Source organism: Scheffersomyces coipomensis, assembly GCF_036884675.1.
Source record: "Scheffersomyces coipomensis strain NRRL Y-17651 chromosome Unknown DFJ63scaffold_7, whole genome shotgun sequence".
Taxonomy (NCBI): Eukaryota; Fungi; Ascomycota; class Pichiomycetes; order Serinales; family Debaryomycetaceae; genus Scheffersomyces; species Scheffersomyces coipomensis.
The window spans coordinates 626,080-644,018 of NW_027042898.1; the positions used below are offsets into that span (position 1 = coordinate 626,080).

General features: G+C 30.9%; 8 protein-coding genes across 8 annotated transcripts; 5 read left to right on the forward strand and 3 right to left on the reverse strand. All coding sequences in view use genetic code 12, as the record gives it.

Annotated features, from left to right (window-relative positions):
• Window position 1: 1 nt before the first annotated feature.
• Window positions 2-2,318, forward strand: DFJ63DRAFT_239632 (E3 ubiquitin-protein ligase). The gene has a single exon (XM_064904305.1). It carries the CDS (start codon window positions 146-148, stop codon window positions 2,126-2,128), a length of 1,983 nt encoding a protein of 660 aa, XP_064760120.1. The 5' UTR covers window positions 2-145; the 3' UTR covers window positions 2,129-2,318.
• On the forward strand, window positions 2,192-3,940 carry DFJ63DRAFT_320872 (uncharacterized protein). Its single transcript, XM_064907262.1, has one exon. The coding sequence runs from the start codon at window positions 2,508-2,510 to the stop codon at window positions 3,840-3,842; it is 1,335 nt and encodes a 444-aa protein (XP_064760121.1). The 5' UTR covers window positions 2,192-2,507; the 3' UTR covers window positions 3,843-3,940.
• On the reverse strand, window positions 3,941-4,705 carry DFJ63DRAFT_320873 (Ran GTPase-binding protein; the record flags this gene model as incomplete). Its single annotated transcript, XM_064907263.1, has 1 exon — window positions 3,941-4,705. The coding sequence occupies exon 1, from the start codon at window positions 4,539-4,541 to the stop codon at window positions 3,942-3,944; it is 600 nt and encodes a 199-aa protein (XP_064760122.1). The 5' UTR covers window positions 4,542-4,705.
• Window positions 4,706-5,302: 597 nt separating this feature from the next.
• HOC1 (alpha-1,6-mannosyltransferase) lies at window positions 5,303-6,505 on the forward strand (the record flags this gene model as incomplete). Its single annotated transcript, XM_064905276.1, has 1 exon — window positions 5,303-6,505. One exon carries the CDS (start codon window positions 5,303-5,305, stop codon window positions 6,503-6,505), a length of 1,203 nt encoding a protein of 400 aa, XP_064760123.1.
• Window positions 6,506-7,649: 1,144 nt separating this feature from the next.
• On the forward strand, window positions 7,650-11,298 carry DFJ63DRAFT_337501 (uncharacterized protein; the record flags this gene model as incomplete). Its single annotated transcript, XM_064908561.1, has 5 exons — window positions 7,650-7,940; window positions 9,450-9,744; window positions 10,339-10,577; window positions 10,792-10,968; window positions 11,128-11,298. The coding sequence occupies 5 exons, from the start codon at window positions 7,650-7,652 to the stop codon at window positions 11,296-11,298; spliced, it is 1,173 nt and encodes a 390-aa protein (XP_064760124.1).
• Window positions 11,299-13,297: 1,999 nt separating this feature from the next.
• Window positions 13,298-14,937, forward strand: DFJ63DRAFT_239644 (uncharacterized protein). The gene has a single exon (XM_064904306.1). The coding sequence runs from the start codon at window positions 13,725-13,727 to the stop codon at window positions 14,904-14,906; it is 1,182 nt and encodes a 393-aa protein (XP_064760125.1). The 5' UTR covers window positions 13,298-13,724; the 3' UTR covers window positions 14,907-14,937.
• DFJ63DRAFT_239645 (alkene reductase) lies at window positions 14,938-16,358 on the reverse strand. Its single transcript, XM_064904307.1, has one exon. The coding sequence runs from the start codon at window positions 16,201-16,203 to the stop codon at window positions 14,968-14,970; it is 1,236 nt and encodes a 411-aa protein (XP_064760126.1). The 5' UTR covers window positions 16,204-16,358; the 3' UTR covers window positions 14,938-14,967.
• On the reverse strand, window positions 16,358-17,921 carry DFJ63DRAFT_239671 (alkene reductase). Its single transcript, XM_064904310.1, has one exon. The coding sequence runs from the start codon at window positions 17,740-17,742 to the stop codon at window positions 16,513-16,515; it is 1,230 nt and encodes a 409-aa protein (XP_064760127.1). The 5' UTR covers window positions 17,743-17,921; the 3' UTR covers window positions 16,358-16,512.
• Between the last annotated feature and the right edge of the window lie 18 nt (window positions 17,922-17,939).

A 17,939-nucleotide genomic window follows, 5' to 3' on the forward strand; every position in this document is an offset into this window, starting at 1 on the left:
TATTTTCGTATGCCTGCTGAGAAAAATGACCATTGAAAAAAAAAATGTCAGAATTTTTGCTTCAACAACTGCAAACAGAGATTAGTGGAGACAGATCAAGTTTAACCTTGTGTTTATTCAATATATATAGAGAGCAAAAACACTAATGTCAGCCAGTTCTGCTAACCTGTCATCTTTATCGTCATCATCATCCACACGTTCGAGCGTTCCTGGGAAATCAAGAGTGAGTCGAGGTGGTAGGTACAATAATAATAATAATAATAGACTGAGAGGTGGATTCAAGAGAAATAGAAATATAGAAGGGGGAAGGAATAATAATAACAGCAGTTCTAAAGTTGAAGAAGATGAAGAAGAACTAGAAGAAGGGGAGCAATGTATCATTTGTGCTAACAAGATAATATATGCCGCAGTTACTCCTTGTCATCATACAACTTGTCATAAATGTACATTCAGACAGAGAAGTCAATACGAGAAGACTCAATGTTTGATATGTCGTAGTGAGAATGAATGGATTATTATCACTGAAGAGATTTACAAGACTTACGACGATTTCAATATAAATTCATTAAGTGAGGTTAATGAGAAGTATAATATCAAGTTTACTCAATCATATGTCAAAGATGATACTGAGGGCTTATTAAAATTTAATTGTTCATTATGTGACGAAGCTGATTGCAAAACATTCAAAGACTTAATGGATCATGTTAAAGAAGCTCATAACAAATTCTATTGTTTGATCTGTTCAAAGTATAAAAAAGCATTTATTCAGGAATTACCCTTGTATACTTATAAACAATTACAAAGACATCAGAGTGAAGGTGATGAAACTGGTTTCAAAGGTCATCCAGAATGTAAGCATTGTTTTGGTAAGAGATTCTATTCCGAAGATGAGTTGAACATTCATATCAGAGATAAACATGAAAGATGTTACATTTGTGATCAATATAATCCAAAGACAGCTGACTATTATAGAAATTATGATACATTATACCAACATTTTAAAAGAGATCATTACGTTTGTAGCGTTCCTTCATGTATTGAGAAAAGATTCGTTGTGTTTAGAGAAGATTTAGATTTAACAGCTCATATGTTAAAGGAACATGGAGGTTTGAATGCCAATAGTAAAGTTATAATTGGATCGAATAGTACCAGATCTTATCAATCACAATTAAGTACATTCCCTAGAAGATTCGAACAACAACATGCCGAAGAAGAAGATGATTATCAATCACTTGATATCAAGAAGAAGAGATTTGAAGAGAGAGCCAGACATTACTTGAATTATAATCAACAGGAATTTTCCAAATTTGAAGAATTTAATCGATCATTCAAGTATAAAAAGATCAATGCTAAAGAGTTATTAACATTCTACAGGGAAGTTGTGTTTATTCATCAATCCAATGAAGAGTTATCATTATTAATCAAAGAATTCCTGGAATTTTTCAAAGGTCAAAAGGAATTATATGATAGTTTAATCGTCGTTGAGAATGAGTTAAACTTTCAACAACCCGAAAGAGAGCAATTCCCAGTATTAGCAGGAGCTTCAGGTTCTGTCTTCAATGCCAATTCTTGGGTTAACTCATCAGGAGGTAAGAGTCGTTCTCAATCTCCAAATACCATTTTATCATCTAACGACGCATTCCCTGCCTTATCCAAACTCTCCCGTAAACCAGTGGTTAATACCACTAATCAACCTATTAGATATACCACTGTTCTTAAGAAGAAACCAGTTGTGGCTCCAAAAATCAATACTGCCTCTAATCCAAATTATGTTCCTAAATATTTAGATAATGGCAATAGTAGTACTGTTGTATCACCACCATCATCAACCCCAGTTTCAGCATCTTCCAGCATTTCATCCACCCGAAACAATTCAACAGATAGATTAAATGATGATAAGAAATTCCCTACTTTAGAAAAGAAAACAAAAAGGGTAATACCAAGAGTTAATCCAGTCCAAGTTTTAGATCCAACCGAATGGGGTAGATCACAACCTACATCGTCATCATCAATAGAAGCCAATGGTCAACTTGATGATAATCTTGACTTTGGCGTTGGTATCGTCATTAATGATAAGAGGAAACAAAAATTAAAGAAAAAACAAGATAGATTATTATTCAATGTTTAAGCTAGTTTGTAGTATATTAAGTATGGACTGAAATAAACGTTATAATTTCTATATCACTTTGGTAAATGTGTAGATCTAATAATTCCTTGTATGCGATTTTTCTCTGCTTCCACCAGCAAAATGAAAATTATTCAGTAAAGACCACTTCTTTCGTAAGCTTACTTTAAATAGAAGATTATCAGGTGATTCAATCATATCAGAGACTTTATCTATAGACCAAAGTGCTATAGTCATCTCAATTCATTGATATAGCTGATTTCCATGATTATAATCTACCACTCCTTCGCTTCATTCAATTAGTTTGTTGATAGTTTATAAATGCAACAAGTCGTGGAAATAATTCAAGAAATATAGTGGTAAATCTTTTTGCATTCAAATTATGACTTATCAAAGTTCATATGAATTAGATATACCTATAATATCCATAAGAAAGTTGATAGATAAGTACCCTAGCCTTCAAGCCAATTCAATCAAGAAACCTATCCGATCCAATAATCAAATCACTCGCCAGAGGTTACAACTTGACTTTGAATATGAATATGATTTTAGTACAACTAAGAATCAAATTGATATAACTGAAATTATCATTCAAGATCATTTTAACATTCTGAATTATAAACTAAGGAGAGATAAGTTATGTCCTAGGATTAATAATCGAATGGAATATTTGTTGATATTAGAATCGTGTTTGATCGAACCTTGTTGCATTGATAAAGCTGTTCAAGATGCGAATTACGTTATCGACATTGGGACTGGTTCTTCTTTAGTGTATCCTATTATTGGCACCAAGATAAGTCAGTTTAAGAATAAATATATTGCCACTGAGATCAATGAAACTTCAGTCAATCATATAGGAAAGATATTAAATGAAAACATACAGCTACAAAATAATGTTCAATTGGTGAAAGGGAACAATCAACAGTTAATTCCTGAAATAAGTCAAGATAAAAAGGTTAAATACTTAGTATGCAATCCACCATTCTATACCAACATAGAAGAATTGAATGAAAAGGAAGGCCTCAAGAAAACTATCAAACCAAATGAATTAACCATAGATGATAGTGAGTTAATTTATGATCAAGGTGGAGAATTAGCATTTATAAGAAAGTTAATTGATGAAAGCACAGTCTTAATAAACAGTCCTAATACTTTCCCAACATTCGAAAACTGTTGGTTTACAAGTCAAGTTGGTATCCATAGTCATTTAGAGGAATTAAATGAATATATCGAGTTAAGAGGAATACCATTCAAATTCAACGAGAGTATAAAGTTCAACACCACGAGATGGATTATTGGATGGAGATTTGGTGGACATCAATCAGTAATGATTCAAAAGTATGTATCTCCATTGAATTGGCCATCTAGGAATGTTCTTCAAAATATATTTAGCAAGCTTCATCAACATTTGGAAGAAACCAAGGGAAGATTTAACGATTTCCAATTCAAGTTGATCACAGTTAAACATAACAGGAATGTATTCTATGTCAGAACTAATGAATACATTTGGTTAAGAAAGATACGACGGTTATTGAGTAATTCAACTATGTCTAGAAGTTCAGACCTATCTTTTGATAAAGATATTTTAATTCGAATCTTTGTGGACAAAGGCAAGGATAACTTTGATTTAAATATTTTAACAAATGAAGTCGACCATAACATTCATTACAACAGTCTAAAATCAATGATTAATCAGTTGCTAGTACCGTCATCCTGAATATTCTACAATTAGTCTATTATGCTCTATTTTATATTCCGATATATAGAATCCCTATCCTAATATATAATGATGATATGCATGCTTATATTATTTAGTCTAACCGAATAAGCTGCCATCTAACACTTGATAAGTATGACTCAACTCATTGAACCAATCATAAGTTTGTCTTAATGAAACTATAGTTTGATCTGAACTTGATTGATTCAGTTTAAGACTATTTAATAATCCTGATATTTCTATTTCAGATGCTAATGGGATATTTAAAGTAATCAAAGCATCAGTTCCAACTTTCTTCATTCGTATTAAACTCACGTAAGTTATATAATTTGTTGGTGAATCATCATCCTTGGCATCTCTTCTTTTGTTCTTATATTCTATTAAACTGATGTATACTTGCTGACCATCAGCATCTTTGACCTGTTCTATAAAATGATTTGAGACACTTTCATCAGTATCCACTAGATCTTCTATATGAGTGGCAATGGCTTGATTATAATCTTCGTTATCGACATATTCCAATAAATCAAATATTAAAGATTTTTCATATTTAGCGGAAGTCGATGCATTTGACACTATGAAAGCTTCTTGAGTATCAGGGATTTCTCTGAAATTTGAAGCATCAGTTAGGCTGTATGCGATTTCTTCTGGCACTGATGCTGTGATATCACCTCCATATAACTTCAACGGTATAGACATTGACAATTGATTCAACTATATGAAAAAGTAGTTTACAACCATCCATTATCGTCTTCTTATTGTTTGTTATGTCATTTTCAGTCGTCATTTGTGTCTCAAACCTGTACGCAGGAAATGACATGACATAATATTTTGCGACATAACTTCTCAAACTTAACAGCTTGTTCTGTGTGTAAAAATAACTCTTTTTGTTGACAATGAATATATACGGAAAGGAAAGAAAAAAAAAAAAACGACTATCATTACACAGATCAAGGATTTTCATATTAAGATTCATTCGATTCATCTAGTTCAATTCGCCAACCTGTTAGTGTTGATCTGTATAGTACCATCCTAGCTATCACTATTTAATATCTGGTTGTATTTATTTATTAGTTTGTTGGTTAAGTGTTGCATTTTTCCTTCCATCATCAACATTCTCGATTGACCTGTTTCAAACGAGAAAACCTTTATTCAATACTTTCTTGTTTTATAGACAATATCACCTTTATCCTTCGAGTCCTATTCGTTCTTTTAATATTTATTTATCACGTTGATACTCCAATCAGCCCTTTTAGTTCATTTATAACTTTCTTACTTGCATCGATTTTCAGTTTCATTTCATATCAAATTGTAAATTTCAATTCATCTTCAGCATCATTAACCACGATAATCAAGATATACTGCTTATATAACATAGCTTACACTTCCTTTTCATCTATTTCCCCGGTCAACTACTTTGTTCATAACAATTATATAACTGCATCATCATCTTTCTCATAATGGTTAACTACTTTGTGAATCGAAAGAGACCTATCGTCATATCAATAATAATCATAACACTTATATTGTTGGTGGCCAAGATAACAACTTCAAAACATAGTGGGAAGAATCTACAAGAGGTTTTACAAAATATCCCTAATGATAATATATTAGGATTATCGAAATTGGTTTATAGTGAAAATGAAAAACAAGATGAATTTCTCAATAAATTAGAAAAGGTCAATAGAAAGATATTTCAAAACCAAGAACAACTATTGACTAAATTAACTAAGCAAAATGAAATTCTCTTACAAGAAATCAAATTATTGAAAAAACCACCCACCAATGCTTCAATTAGAGAAAAATTAGTCTACATTTACCCATATGATCCAACGGTTAAATTCCCCGCTTACATTTGGCAACTGTGGAAACATGGTTTGAATGATGAAAGATTCGAAGAAATCTACTTGGAAGGTCAAAAACAATGGGCTTGGAAAAATCCTGGTTTCGTTCATGAATTATTTAATGATGATACCGCTCATACTATGATTAAATATCTTTATCGTGAAGTACCGGAAATTATTTCCACTTATGAAGCGCTTCCTGAAGTTATCCTTAAAATGGACTTCTTCCGTTACTTAATCTTATTTGCTAGAGGTGGTGTTTATGCTGATATTGATACTCATCCAATCCAACCGGTTCCAAATTGGATTCCAGAAAATGTTAGTCCTGAAGAAATTGGTATGATAATAAGTATTGAAACCGATTCAAGTTCAGCTAATTGGAGAACTGAATCAGTTAGAAGATTACAATTTGGTCAATTCGTTATACAAGCAAAACCAGGTCATCCAATACTCAGAGAAATAATTGCAACTATCATTGAACATACAAAGCATAAACAAAGACTCTTGAATGAAGATGAAAAATTGAAGTTGGTTGGATCTTCTAATCAAAAAATCTTGGAAATCTCAGCTTGGACAGGTAGTGCCAGTTGGACTGATGTTATCCTCAAATACTTTAATGATTACTTACAATCAGCCATTTACCAAAAGATCACTTGGAAGGATTTCCATCATCTTAAAATACCGAAGTTGGTCAGTGATATTTTGGTATTACCAGTAAATTCATTTGCATCTGAAGCTGAAATCTCGAAGGACGGTAAAAATGATGATCCTCTTGCCTTCGTCAAGCATTATGCTGCAAAGATTTGGAAGACAACTTAATCAATTTGAATGTTATCATACTTAATTAAATCTATAAAATCAAAAATCAAAAAAAATTAAAAAAAAATAAAAAGAAATCAAATAAAGCTACATAGTTAATACATAAACTCATTCTGTCTATATCATTGAAGTTGTAGTATCCATAGTATCTAAAGATACGATTTAAGTTTGGAAATGAAAGAACAGTATGCGTGCATACCAAACATATTTTATCATTAGAAGATTAAACTAGCATACCAAGAATTCTTGCATTATATATATTTGTGGAATTCATTTCATTTTTGATTTATTTATATATTTCATTTCTTTACCTCATTCTTAACAACAATTTATTAGATCTAACTATTCTGCTATCAAAAATGGCCAATCCAGACATGTCAAAATTTGAAGTTTATGTTGATGGCGACGGTAAGGACGCTAAAGTCAAGTACTACAAAAACATTGGAGACTCTAAATTGAAATATCAAAAATTACGTTATAAGAATGAAGATAAAGTTATTAGAGATATTACTAGAAATAGAAATAAGACTCTCACAAATCCAGAAGAAGATGAAAATGATAAACAAACAACAAGCAAAGATTAAATTTAATTAAGAAAGTATCTAGATTGGGAATTGTATCAATATCTACAATAAATATATACTGGGACTCAACTAGGCAGGGTATATTTAAAGTTCAGACTACTTTCAGCTTGACTGAACCCCAATTCTATGATTTATCTATGAAAATTGCACCTTATACTGTTCAACATCTTTCGAAGATATTTACTTGAGTCGCTTAAATACGTGCTATTTATGGTTTGACTTTATTTGCAACCACCATAACTTTTTATTTAAATAATGACTTATATAAACGATATAGTTACAATTTGAGTATTAAATGTATTATAATTAAAGCCAAAAGCTTCAAACATAAACTGAGAAAGGTTATGCGCAGTAATAATTTTTGTAGTTCACCAATTGAATATATTCCATTTAAGGTAAGTGGTATATATTATACCGTTATGCTGTTTTAGAAGCATAACAAGATTTTTCTATTCATATATATTTGTAGATTTCATTATAATTTACAAACACTCATTTCTTTTCTTTTCTTTTCTGTTTCTTTATTCTTTATAATAGATAACTAATACCAATTATTAAACATGGGTTCAAAACACTTAACCACCACGTATTCTCAAGCTATTCAAAAGAGAGCAAATATTTATAACATCAACTTAAAAAATCCTTACGATTACTTAAAGTATGATAGAAAATATACAAGTGAGGTAGATGAAGAATATAAACATTCTTATGATGAAGAAAATGATTCTGAAAAAACCACTTCAAATGATTCCAAGAAAGATTTGTCAGATGATAAATCTTCCAAATCTGATTCAGAAGTTACCAAAAAATCATCTAAAAAGACAAAATCAAAGTCTGACAAACTAAACAAGGTTTGATTTCGGAATCAAAGTTAGTTGTAATGCTGAATAAGTCTATCAAATTCAATGATCTTTTAGCGGAGCAGACAATATACTGAAAATGTTTAGTAAATAAAAATTTAAACTAATTATTGATATGTCTTATGATATCTTTTTATTATTAATAGTTTTTTAATGTAAATATTATTACTATGAGTATTTAAAATGTAGATTATAGATTTGCCAAATGGGACCTGAACTAAATCTACTGTTGATTTAGCTCCTCCCTAATGGTTAGCCGGACTTGTCATCAGGTACGTTTTCAATGTGTGAAATCATTAACCTAGAAATCGATTGATGTATAATTGCCCTTCTTGTTTATATATAGTTCATATTCAGCTTTAATGAATTCCATGATTATCGTTCCCCTACATTGATATATGTTTATGTTAGAATCAATTGTTATTATAATGTAAATTTATTACTGAACTAATCAATTTGTTTTTGTGGATACCAACGCCAATGTTAATAATTCATACTTAAGTGGTGACTAATCTATGACGCAACAAGATAGATATTCTAATTTTCATATCAATAAAAGATTTAATCAAGCATCAATCCAAGCTTAGTTATGTTTATTTCTTTATTGCTAGAATACTTTATTCAAAATGACGATTTTGTAACTTTAGTATATTTTAAGGGGTAAAAATAGATCAAACAATAAATGAACAGAATGCACGACCCTATTCAGATCCTCCCCTCCTTTTCAATTCTGTTAAAGACAAAAAAGGCGATTCTTTATAATTTATTTTTCTTGTGCTGCCAAACTAATTGTTGTCAACAACTTCTAGGAATCAATCAATCCATCATCATGTCAGGATGAATTAGTACTTCAAATCAATTGGTGATATAATTTATATCACCTTCTGACATATTCAGTGTCAGAATTGATGCCAAAAGTGTGAACATAATCATGAGTGTATCAACGTAAGTGATACTAATCATAAGTAGCATATCAGTCTTACATCATATGACTAATCTAATACAATACAATTTAACATACAAATGTTGATGTTCTATTGACAACATATAATCAAATTATCCATTGAATCCGCTTGATAAGTATTTACCCTTTATATCTTGGAATACCAAGTGAACAAAAAGTCTATGTCAGTTTTCTATTTATTTTTTGTCTCTTATTTTTGTCTCTTTTTTTTGTCTATTATTTTTTGTCTATTATTTTTTGTCTATTATTTTATGACAATATGTTTGTGGCATTTGCAGCCTATTTGGGTGCTTTTGCAAATCTGACTTATCCTCAAATATTTTTCTTTATACCTTTATTTCTATATTCCTTCTTTTATTTATATTACTCTTTATTTCTTGGGTACTGTGTTTAGTCCAATAAACTTATTCATACAATTTACATCATTCCATATCTAACCAATAATAGCTACCTTATAATCGTTTTTTGTTTTTATTATTCCAATCTTACTACTTTTTTTGTCTCAGATGCCTGAATCATTACACGCCAACACAAAGAACCCCAATATCAACGTTGAAACGTTGCGATTAATGAAGAAAAGAGAAAAGAAAAATAAGAAAAGACGTCAATTGAGGAGAAAGAATAAAGAAGCTGTTAAACAGAAGAAGCAAGCTATTGAAAAGGAAGATGGTAATAAGATTCTAAATATTACGATGAAAGAATTTTTACCTGCTGAAACTATTTCTCATGCTGCTGTTGACAACTCTATTGGAAATGCTGCTAGATATCTTCTTTTAGATAATTTTATTAAGTATTCTCAAGGAATTAAAGCTTTTATTAAGAACAATTTAGGTTATTTTGTCATTCCTTTAATGATTTTTTGTTATTACATTGGATCCAGAATCTTTACTAAATTATGTTTTAATAATCCTTTTTGCTGATAAATGGTCATTTTTTCCATTTCATCTTCAATTTACTTTTAAGTATCATATCTATTTATATAAAGGAATTGGTTATCTCATTTTAAAAAAAATTTCCAGTTCTACAATAATGGATTGATATATTTATTATTATTTTTATTTCGGTCTGGAGATAACTTAAACTTTTTTATTATTATTATTATTATTATTATTATTATTATTATTATTATTATTATTATTATTACTTTATTACTTTATTATTTTTTATTATATATTATGTTTATTATTTAAAATGTCGTAGCAATTTTAAACAGTAAATCGAAGCTATTTAAACATATGAGATCCTTGCTTTACGAAGTAGATAACTTAAAATGGTTAATTGCGCTTTTTGTTTGCGCATATAGTATACCGGATTAATTCCTATTTTGTCATGCTTACCGACGGAAAACAAATATCAAGTAGAAGTGTGTAATTTTAAATTGAATACAATTAGTGGTTGGAACACGTTACACTACAAATATGAAAGATAAGAGGAATATGGAGAATAGGAAAAGAACTAAAGCCACTAATGGCAAACCAGATCAAGAAATTAGGGATACTGGAAAATCTGATTTCAAAAATGTACCCATAATGATTGTGAATAAAGAAATTCAAGATTCAAGGGATAAAAAGGGTGCTAACGAAGCCATGGACCAAGATCGAGCCCTTTGTCAAAAGATCATTAAAATTTGGAATACATATATATTTTGCTTTGGGATTATGAAAGTTATTTCAATAATTATTTGCCTATGCATTTGTTTACTGGTATTAGATATATAAACACTAACTTTCAGCGAAGTCTGTCGCGGCCTGCCTAGATTTAGTGACATTAAATTTCTTTCGTATTAGCGAGAACTTTGTTATGATAAATAATTAAATAAGTATAGCTGCATATTCTTAATTTCAAAAGATCATAGTTCATTTCTAATCAAATTTCAAGATGGTTACTCAAAATTCAATTTCTTTAGAGCACATTTCATATAATGTCAAACAAGAAATTAATCCTCAAACTATAAAAGCCCTTAAGGAGCTCGACAACAAGATCAGTGATTGTGCGCTTATGGTTCTTAGAGTGCTAGCTGTATTGGCCATTATTTTTTGGATTAGCATCTTATTAGTTCTTCTTTATAAGCTTTTTTAAGGGTTTGCTAAATTTTTATCTGCTTATGGACAAGTTAAACGATTTATTCTGCTAATTATGGAATTAAATAAAACTGGATCAATACGTTTTATTTTCATTACTCACATCATTTTAACATCCAATAGGCTCAATAAGATCGTTATTTCAAATATGTTAGTTGCAGTAGAAGAAACACTCGATACAGGTGAAAATCAATTAGATAAATTGATTAAGGATTCGATTGAACATTATAAAGTTTGTCTTTGTTTCTTAAGTTTTCTTTGCTTCGTATCACCATTATTGTTAGTTGCTACAGCTCTAACTTAAAACAAATCAAATTTGTGGAGACAAGGATCATTTATCGTCAATTTTAATTGGCTATAATTAGACTTATTCTTAATAGGTGTACTTTCTATGCTATTTATGGGCAATCTAGGTTCAATTTAGGGGTAGTAACTAATTAGCATGCCATCAAACTGAATTTATTTACAAAATATCAAATATCAATATATATATATGGAATTATTTAATAAATACCTCAAGGTAACACTACTCTTTTCGTAAAAAATCTCGTTTCGTAAAAAACCTCTTTTCATAGAAACTCCTTTTCTATAACATATGATGAAATGATGAGTAAAATTAATTAAAATTGATTTTACTCTGCTTCCAAAACCGTCGCTCTAATCATTGAGAAAGTTTTATTGTAAAGATCATTATAAAAATATTCTTAACCTATACTATTATAACTATTTACATCAAGTAATGAATGGATTCATCTACAGGAAAGTTGCTGTTTATAGAACTAGCAAATTAAGAAAGCAAAAAATATCAACTCCTAAGAAAACTCTTGTTAACGAAACACTTTCTACTGAGAATAATCTTGAAATAAAAGATAATCTAACAGAATGGTCAAATATAAATCAGATAATTCAGTTATATGTAATTGAATCTTGGAACTGCTATTTATTTTGCATTTATTCAATCTTAATATCTTTTCTGATTATTTGTTTAGGTCTCTTGATTTGCTTCGTACTTCACGTAATGAAAACCACATAACAATATAGTTAGCAGTTATAGCGAGTTGGTTCATTTTAATAATTTTGTTCTGCTTGAATAGCTGAATAAATCACTTCTTCCAAATTAAATAAAGTTAACATGTAATGAACCACTTACATACATCAAAACTCTAATGTCAAAGTCTAAGTTCAAAACTGCTGATGGTATAACAGACAAGGATATTGACCTTGTAAAGAATACAATTGAAGAAGTGTATTTCAAAATGATCCTTATGTCCATTTCACTAGTCAAAACTATGGCAATAACATTCTTAATTTATACGATTTTCACGGTATTCTTCCTAGTCAGAAAGTTCATATAGGCGGTTTTAGAGTTTTAAGTAGTAATCAGAGATAATGTCTACTTAATTGAATATCCAAGAAATGGACAAACTCTGTGTCAACATAATTCATTCTATTTCCAATTTACCAGAATATTTTTCGCAATCAAGAATCTCTCAAAAGGGAAATAAAGTGTGAGCTACAAATTATTTTATTCTGCTTAGAGATTCTATATAATTAAAACATAGATTATATTGATTAATAATCTATCATATATACAAAGGTATTCCAAACAATAGTCATGAGTGGCAGAAAGTGGAAGAATAGTGGTCGAAAGGGACAATTAACTGATATTCACCAAGTTCATCAAGATGATTCACATGATCAAACTTCTTCCAAAACTCCGAACGACTACAATAGTATAAACGAGTTCAGTTACAATACTCCCAGTGAAAAGATTTTGAAATTTTGGGATTCGATTATATTTTGTTATTATTTAATGTGTCTAGGTACAATGATACAAGTCTCTTCTTACTTCGAGCATTTGCTATACTATTTGTAATTTTATCATTAAGTTTGTTGATGCCTAGTATATACCAACTTTTGCGAATTTTACTTAAATAAATTTGGATTACCATTAAATATTTTTACGCTGAATTAATTTATTTTCCTCTAGCACTTAAAACAAATATAAGTTAGTTTGGATCTTAATCAATCGATACAGCACCTTGTTTGCCATGGATGGAACACATACATCTTTTGTTTTTACCTGCTTTGTTTATCTGTTGTTATTTTATGTGTTGCCCCTTTGGTATATATTTTTCGTAATTTAAGCAGCATAAACTAAGACGCTTATTTCATTATAATTTAAAGTCCAATTAGCAATTACATAAATCACTTAAACATATACATTTCAATTAGCTTTTGATATTACAATTGGAAATCTAGTTTCATAATAATAAGCAACAAAATACGATGATGTCCTCAAAAGGTTTGAATCATACTAAATTATTTATTGCGATCCCGATTAATACTATTATTAAAGAGGTTCATTTGAAAGAACAAACTTTATGTTCTAAGGTTCTATGTTATATTAATCATTATTTATTCTATAATTATAACACTTAAACTCTTTAGCATCATGCTCAAGGCTTGAAACATTTCACTCCATTTTTTTTTTCCTATATATTTTTCCCCGTCAAGTTACCAATTTATTTTTCGCAGCCCACTATTTAGAAGCAGAAGAGAGTTTCAAAGCATGGCAAGAATACAGGTAAAACTTGAGCATTATGTTATGTTAATACATAGAATGTAAATAGTCTTGCTTCTAATTTAGATAGATATTGTTTATACCAAAAATATAAAACTTTGATTTTCTATACTCAAAGATTGAATTAAAACTAACCAAATAGTACAATGTCCCTCTATACCGGATATGACTCAACTTTAAGAAGGACTAAAAGCAGTTCTGACATGCCTAGAAAGTTTTCCCCATCCTACTTTGGTAACACAGAAGTCAGAAAAAGATCAGAAAGTACAGTCGGTTATTTTTATTACTTTTCAAACAATCTGGTAAATCCTAACCCAGCAGCTATTCATATCGAATCCGAAAAGAATAGTCTGGAGGAATCTGAAATTACAAAACCAATCTGTACCAGAGATGACCCAAGGTTGAGAAGGACTAAAAGCTGCTCTGATATTCGTAGAAACGTTTACCCGTTAGCTTTTGGCAAGACGCAAGTCAGAAAAAGATCAGAAAGTACAATCGGTTATTTTAATTATCTTTCAAACAATCAAGTAAATTCAAACTCGGTAGCTATTAATATCGAATCGGAAAAGAATATTCTGGTATCTGAAGTTCCAAAATCAAGATCAAAGAGGTCAAAAAAGAGAAAATCCAAAAGTAAGAATAATAAACAGACTAATAAAGATCAAGAAATTTCCGAAAAAGATGAACAGAAGTCCGAAAAGGTGGTGGACTTTGATTTTGAAGATGATATTCCATATATTGATGAAAGCCAGTTCACAAACAAGATAAAGAAGAGAAAGAGGAAGCCAAAACCAGAACGAAAACTAGAACAAGAGTTAAAAAGAATCGAAACAAATAAAAGGATCTATGAAGCAAGATCAAGAACTTTAAGAGATAGGCAAGGTAGAGACGAGAAAGCTTCTATCGATTTAGAAGAAGAGAATCCTATTTCAAAAAGAGCTTGGAAAAGAAAGAGGTATAGAGCCAACTGTGAGTTGAAACAAGATATCGTGGAAGAGAAGGACGAAGTTGTAGATGAAGTTGTAGACGAACCCCTTACCAAAAGGCAATTAAAGAGATTAAGGTATAAAGCTAATACCGAGGCCAAGGAAACAGCTAAAAATAATGTGAAATCTACGAAGAAATCACTAGAGTACAAAGGTTTGCTGGCTCACAAAGAACGCAAAAGAAGACCCAAGTCTTTGAAAGCCATTGCTTCTAATATAAAACTAGAAGAAAGCAATTTCTTATTAAAGGTTCCTGATTTTGTAAAGCTTGTGTCTGTTGTTGGTTTGATTATGCTTACAATAAATTTCAACAGGGTCTCATTATTTCTTACAAATATCTAAAAATAAATTATTTTGTTAAACAATCTATAAATTTTTTATTAAACAATATATAAATCGTAGACTACTTGGTGTTGATACTTTCACTGATTTCTTTTGGTAAGTTTTTTCCTTCTTCATCTTCCAAATAGCTTTTACTATCACCGTATTCATTGTATGTATTGTATCCCCAATTAGATTCCAGATAAAATGTTGGTCTGTTATAAGGAGTAAGCTCGAAACCTTCGGCCAATCTATTCACCAAATCTGGATTAGAAGTAAAATATCTTGAAAAACCAACTAATGTACGATCATTTTCAACATCTTCTTGAATGGATCTAAACTCAGGAGCGTCATAACTGTAATTTCCCGCTCTGATTACTATACCCTTCCATATTTGAGTGATGAAATCATTATTACCAACAATTTGATCATCTGCAACATCAAGACCACCACTAACACGAGGTTCAACAATTGAAATGTACGCTAATTGGTTACCTGTATCAGCTCTCTTTTGTAATTCATTTAATAAATAACTAAAAGTAGTAATAGGATGAACAGAATCTTTTTCAGCAATCATACCCTGAGCTTTAGCCCATGGGGAGAGTCTAATAGCCAATTTAGAAGCACCAACAATTGGAATCAAATGATCTATTAATTCTAGAACAAATCTTGCTCTATTTTCAATTGATCCACCATATTTATCAGTTCTTGCATTTGAAACTGGCTGTAAGAACTGATCTAAAAGGTACCCATGAGCACCATGAAGCTCAATATAATCATATCCGGCTTCGATAGCATTCTTAGCTGCATTCGTATAATCGGTATATATGATATCTTTTATTTCAGTTTCACTTAATGATCGAAGAGGATTTCCAGCAGCTATAGCATTCTTTTCATTGGCTGCGCTCGAATATATAGCAGATGGTCCAACCAAATCAAATCCTTTTTGTTTCAAGACCTCTGGTTCATAACTAACTCTACCCAAGAACCATAGCTGACTCGAAGCAAATGAACCATTATCATGAATCCTTTGCACTACCTTTTTCCAAGCTTCAGTTTGCTTTTTAGTTTCAATAGCTGGTGCTGTAGATAAAGCTCCTGCTCTTCCAGATACAAAAGTAGCTTCAGTGATGACTAATGATCCTGGATACTTCGATCTTTCGTCATAATGTTGAGCAGTCAACTGTGAAGGTGTGTTATCCTCAAGATTTCTTCTTCTTGTTGTCGGTACAAATACAACTCTGTTTGAAATAGTGTTAATACTTACCTTGATAGGTTGGAAAACTTTGGTATTTTTTAATGGTGGAGATTTAGTCATTATTGAACTTAATGAGCTTATTTGAAAACTTAAGAAATTTTTGAAATGAAGTGATATCTAAATGCTTAAATACTTCTCTGCATCATTCGGCTAACACCTCATTCATCATACGTTGTTTATGGTTGATAATCATATCAGATCTCGGATTTTACAGTGGCTGGCTTTAAACCCGTCATTTGTGGTGCGACAATAATTTGCAGTCATTCTGATTATAAATATTTCTGATTATAAATTAGGCTTAAGTTATCTGATCTGTTAAAAGCGGCTTGATGATAAATACGCGTATATTCTATAGATGATTATATATCTCTAAATAGCATAAGCACCTTTAATTGGTTTTGCCACCACTTTAACTTCTTCAGCCTCAATAAACTCTTTATTTTCGTCATACGAATTCCAAGTGTTATAGCCCCAATTATCATGGGTGTAGAACGTGGCTCTAACATATGGGGTCAATTCTAAACCATCTCTCAATCTTCTAACTAAATCTGGATTCGATACATAGTATCGGGAGAACCCTACTAAGGTACGGTTATCTTCAATGTCATTCAATAACGTTGAAAATTCAGGAGCATCATAGGTGTAGTTTCCAGCCTTGATGAAGTTTCCTTTCCAGATTGATGATGCAAATGCATTATCACCAACCTGGTTTTCCTTTTCAACATCATAACTAGCTTGAACACGAGGTTCAACAAGAGAAATATAAGCCAATTGATTACCTACATCAGCTCTCTTTTGCAATTCATTAATGACATAACTGAAAGTAGTAATTGGATGAACCACATCTTCTTCCGCTTTCATGTTTTGGAATTTGGCCCATGGTGAAAGTCTAATTGCTAATCTATCTGCTCCAACAATAGGAAGTAAGACATCGATTATTTCGAGCACTATTCTAGCTCTATTTTCGATCGAACCTCCATACTTATCAGATCTTTGGTTTGTAGATGGTTGTAAAAATTGATCTAAAAGGTATCCATGAGCACTATGTATTTCGATATAGTCAAATCCAGCAGCAAGAGCATTTATGGCAGCCTTTGGATATTGAACATGGATGATATCTTGAATTTCTTCTTCAGTTAATGATCTTAATGGATTTCCAACTTCCTCGGCTAACTTTTTAGATTCGTCAGTGACATAAACAGGAGATGGTGCAATGAAAGGTAAACCTGCTTCTTTAAGTAATTTAGGATTTCCAACTCTACCTAAATACCATAATTGAATAGAAGAAAATGATTTATTAGCATGGATCTTTTCGTTAATTTTCTTCCAACCTTCAACGTGCTTCTCGGTGTAAATACCTGGTACATTAGAAAATAAACCACCTTGTTCGGCACTAAAGGTAGCTTCTGTGGTAATTAAAGAACCTGGATATTGGGATCTATCACCATAATATTGTAATTCCAAATCGGATGGAGTATGATCGTCAAGAGCACGATATCTTGTGGTTGGAGCAAACACCACTCTGTGATTTAATTCGTTCTTACCAACCTTGATTGGTTGGAATAATTTAGTATCCTTCAATGATTTTGGGACAGTCATTTCTACCTATTTCCTTTAAATTTTTTCCACTACAGAAACCTGTCTTAGAAGTAATGAAGCTGACTATATATATATGTTTATGCTTTTGATAAAGTTTAAGGGCTTACTAATTGACGGCTACACAAAATTCAAAAAAGTTGCGACACTAAAATGAAAAGCCACTATTGAATCATCATAATTTTACGGCAACAATAAAA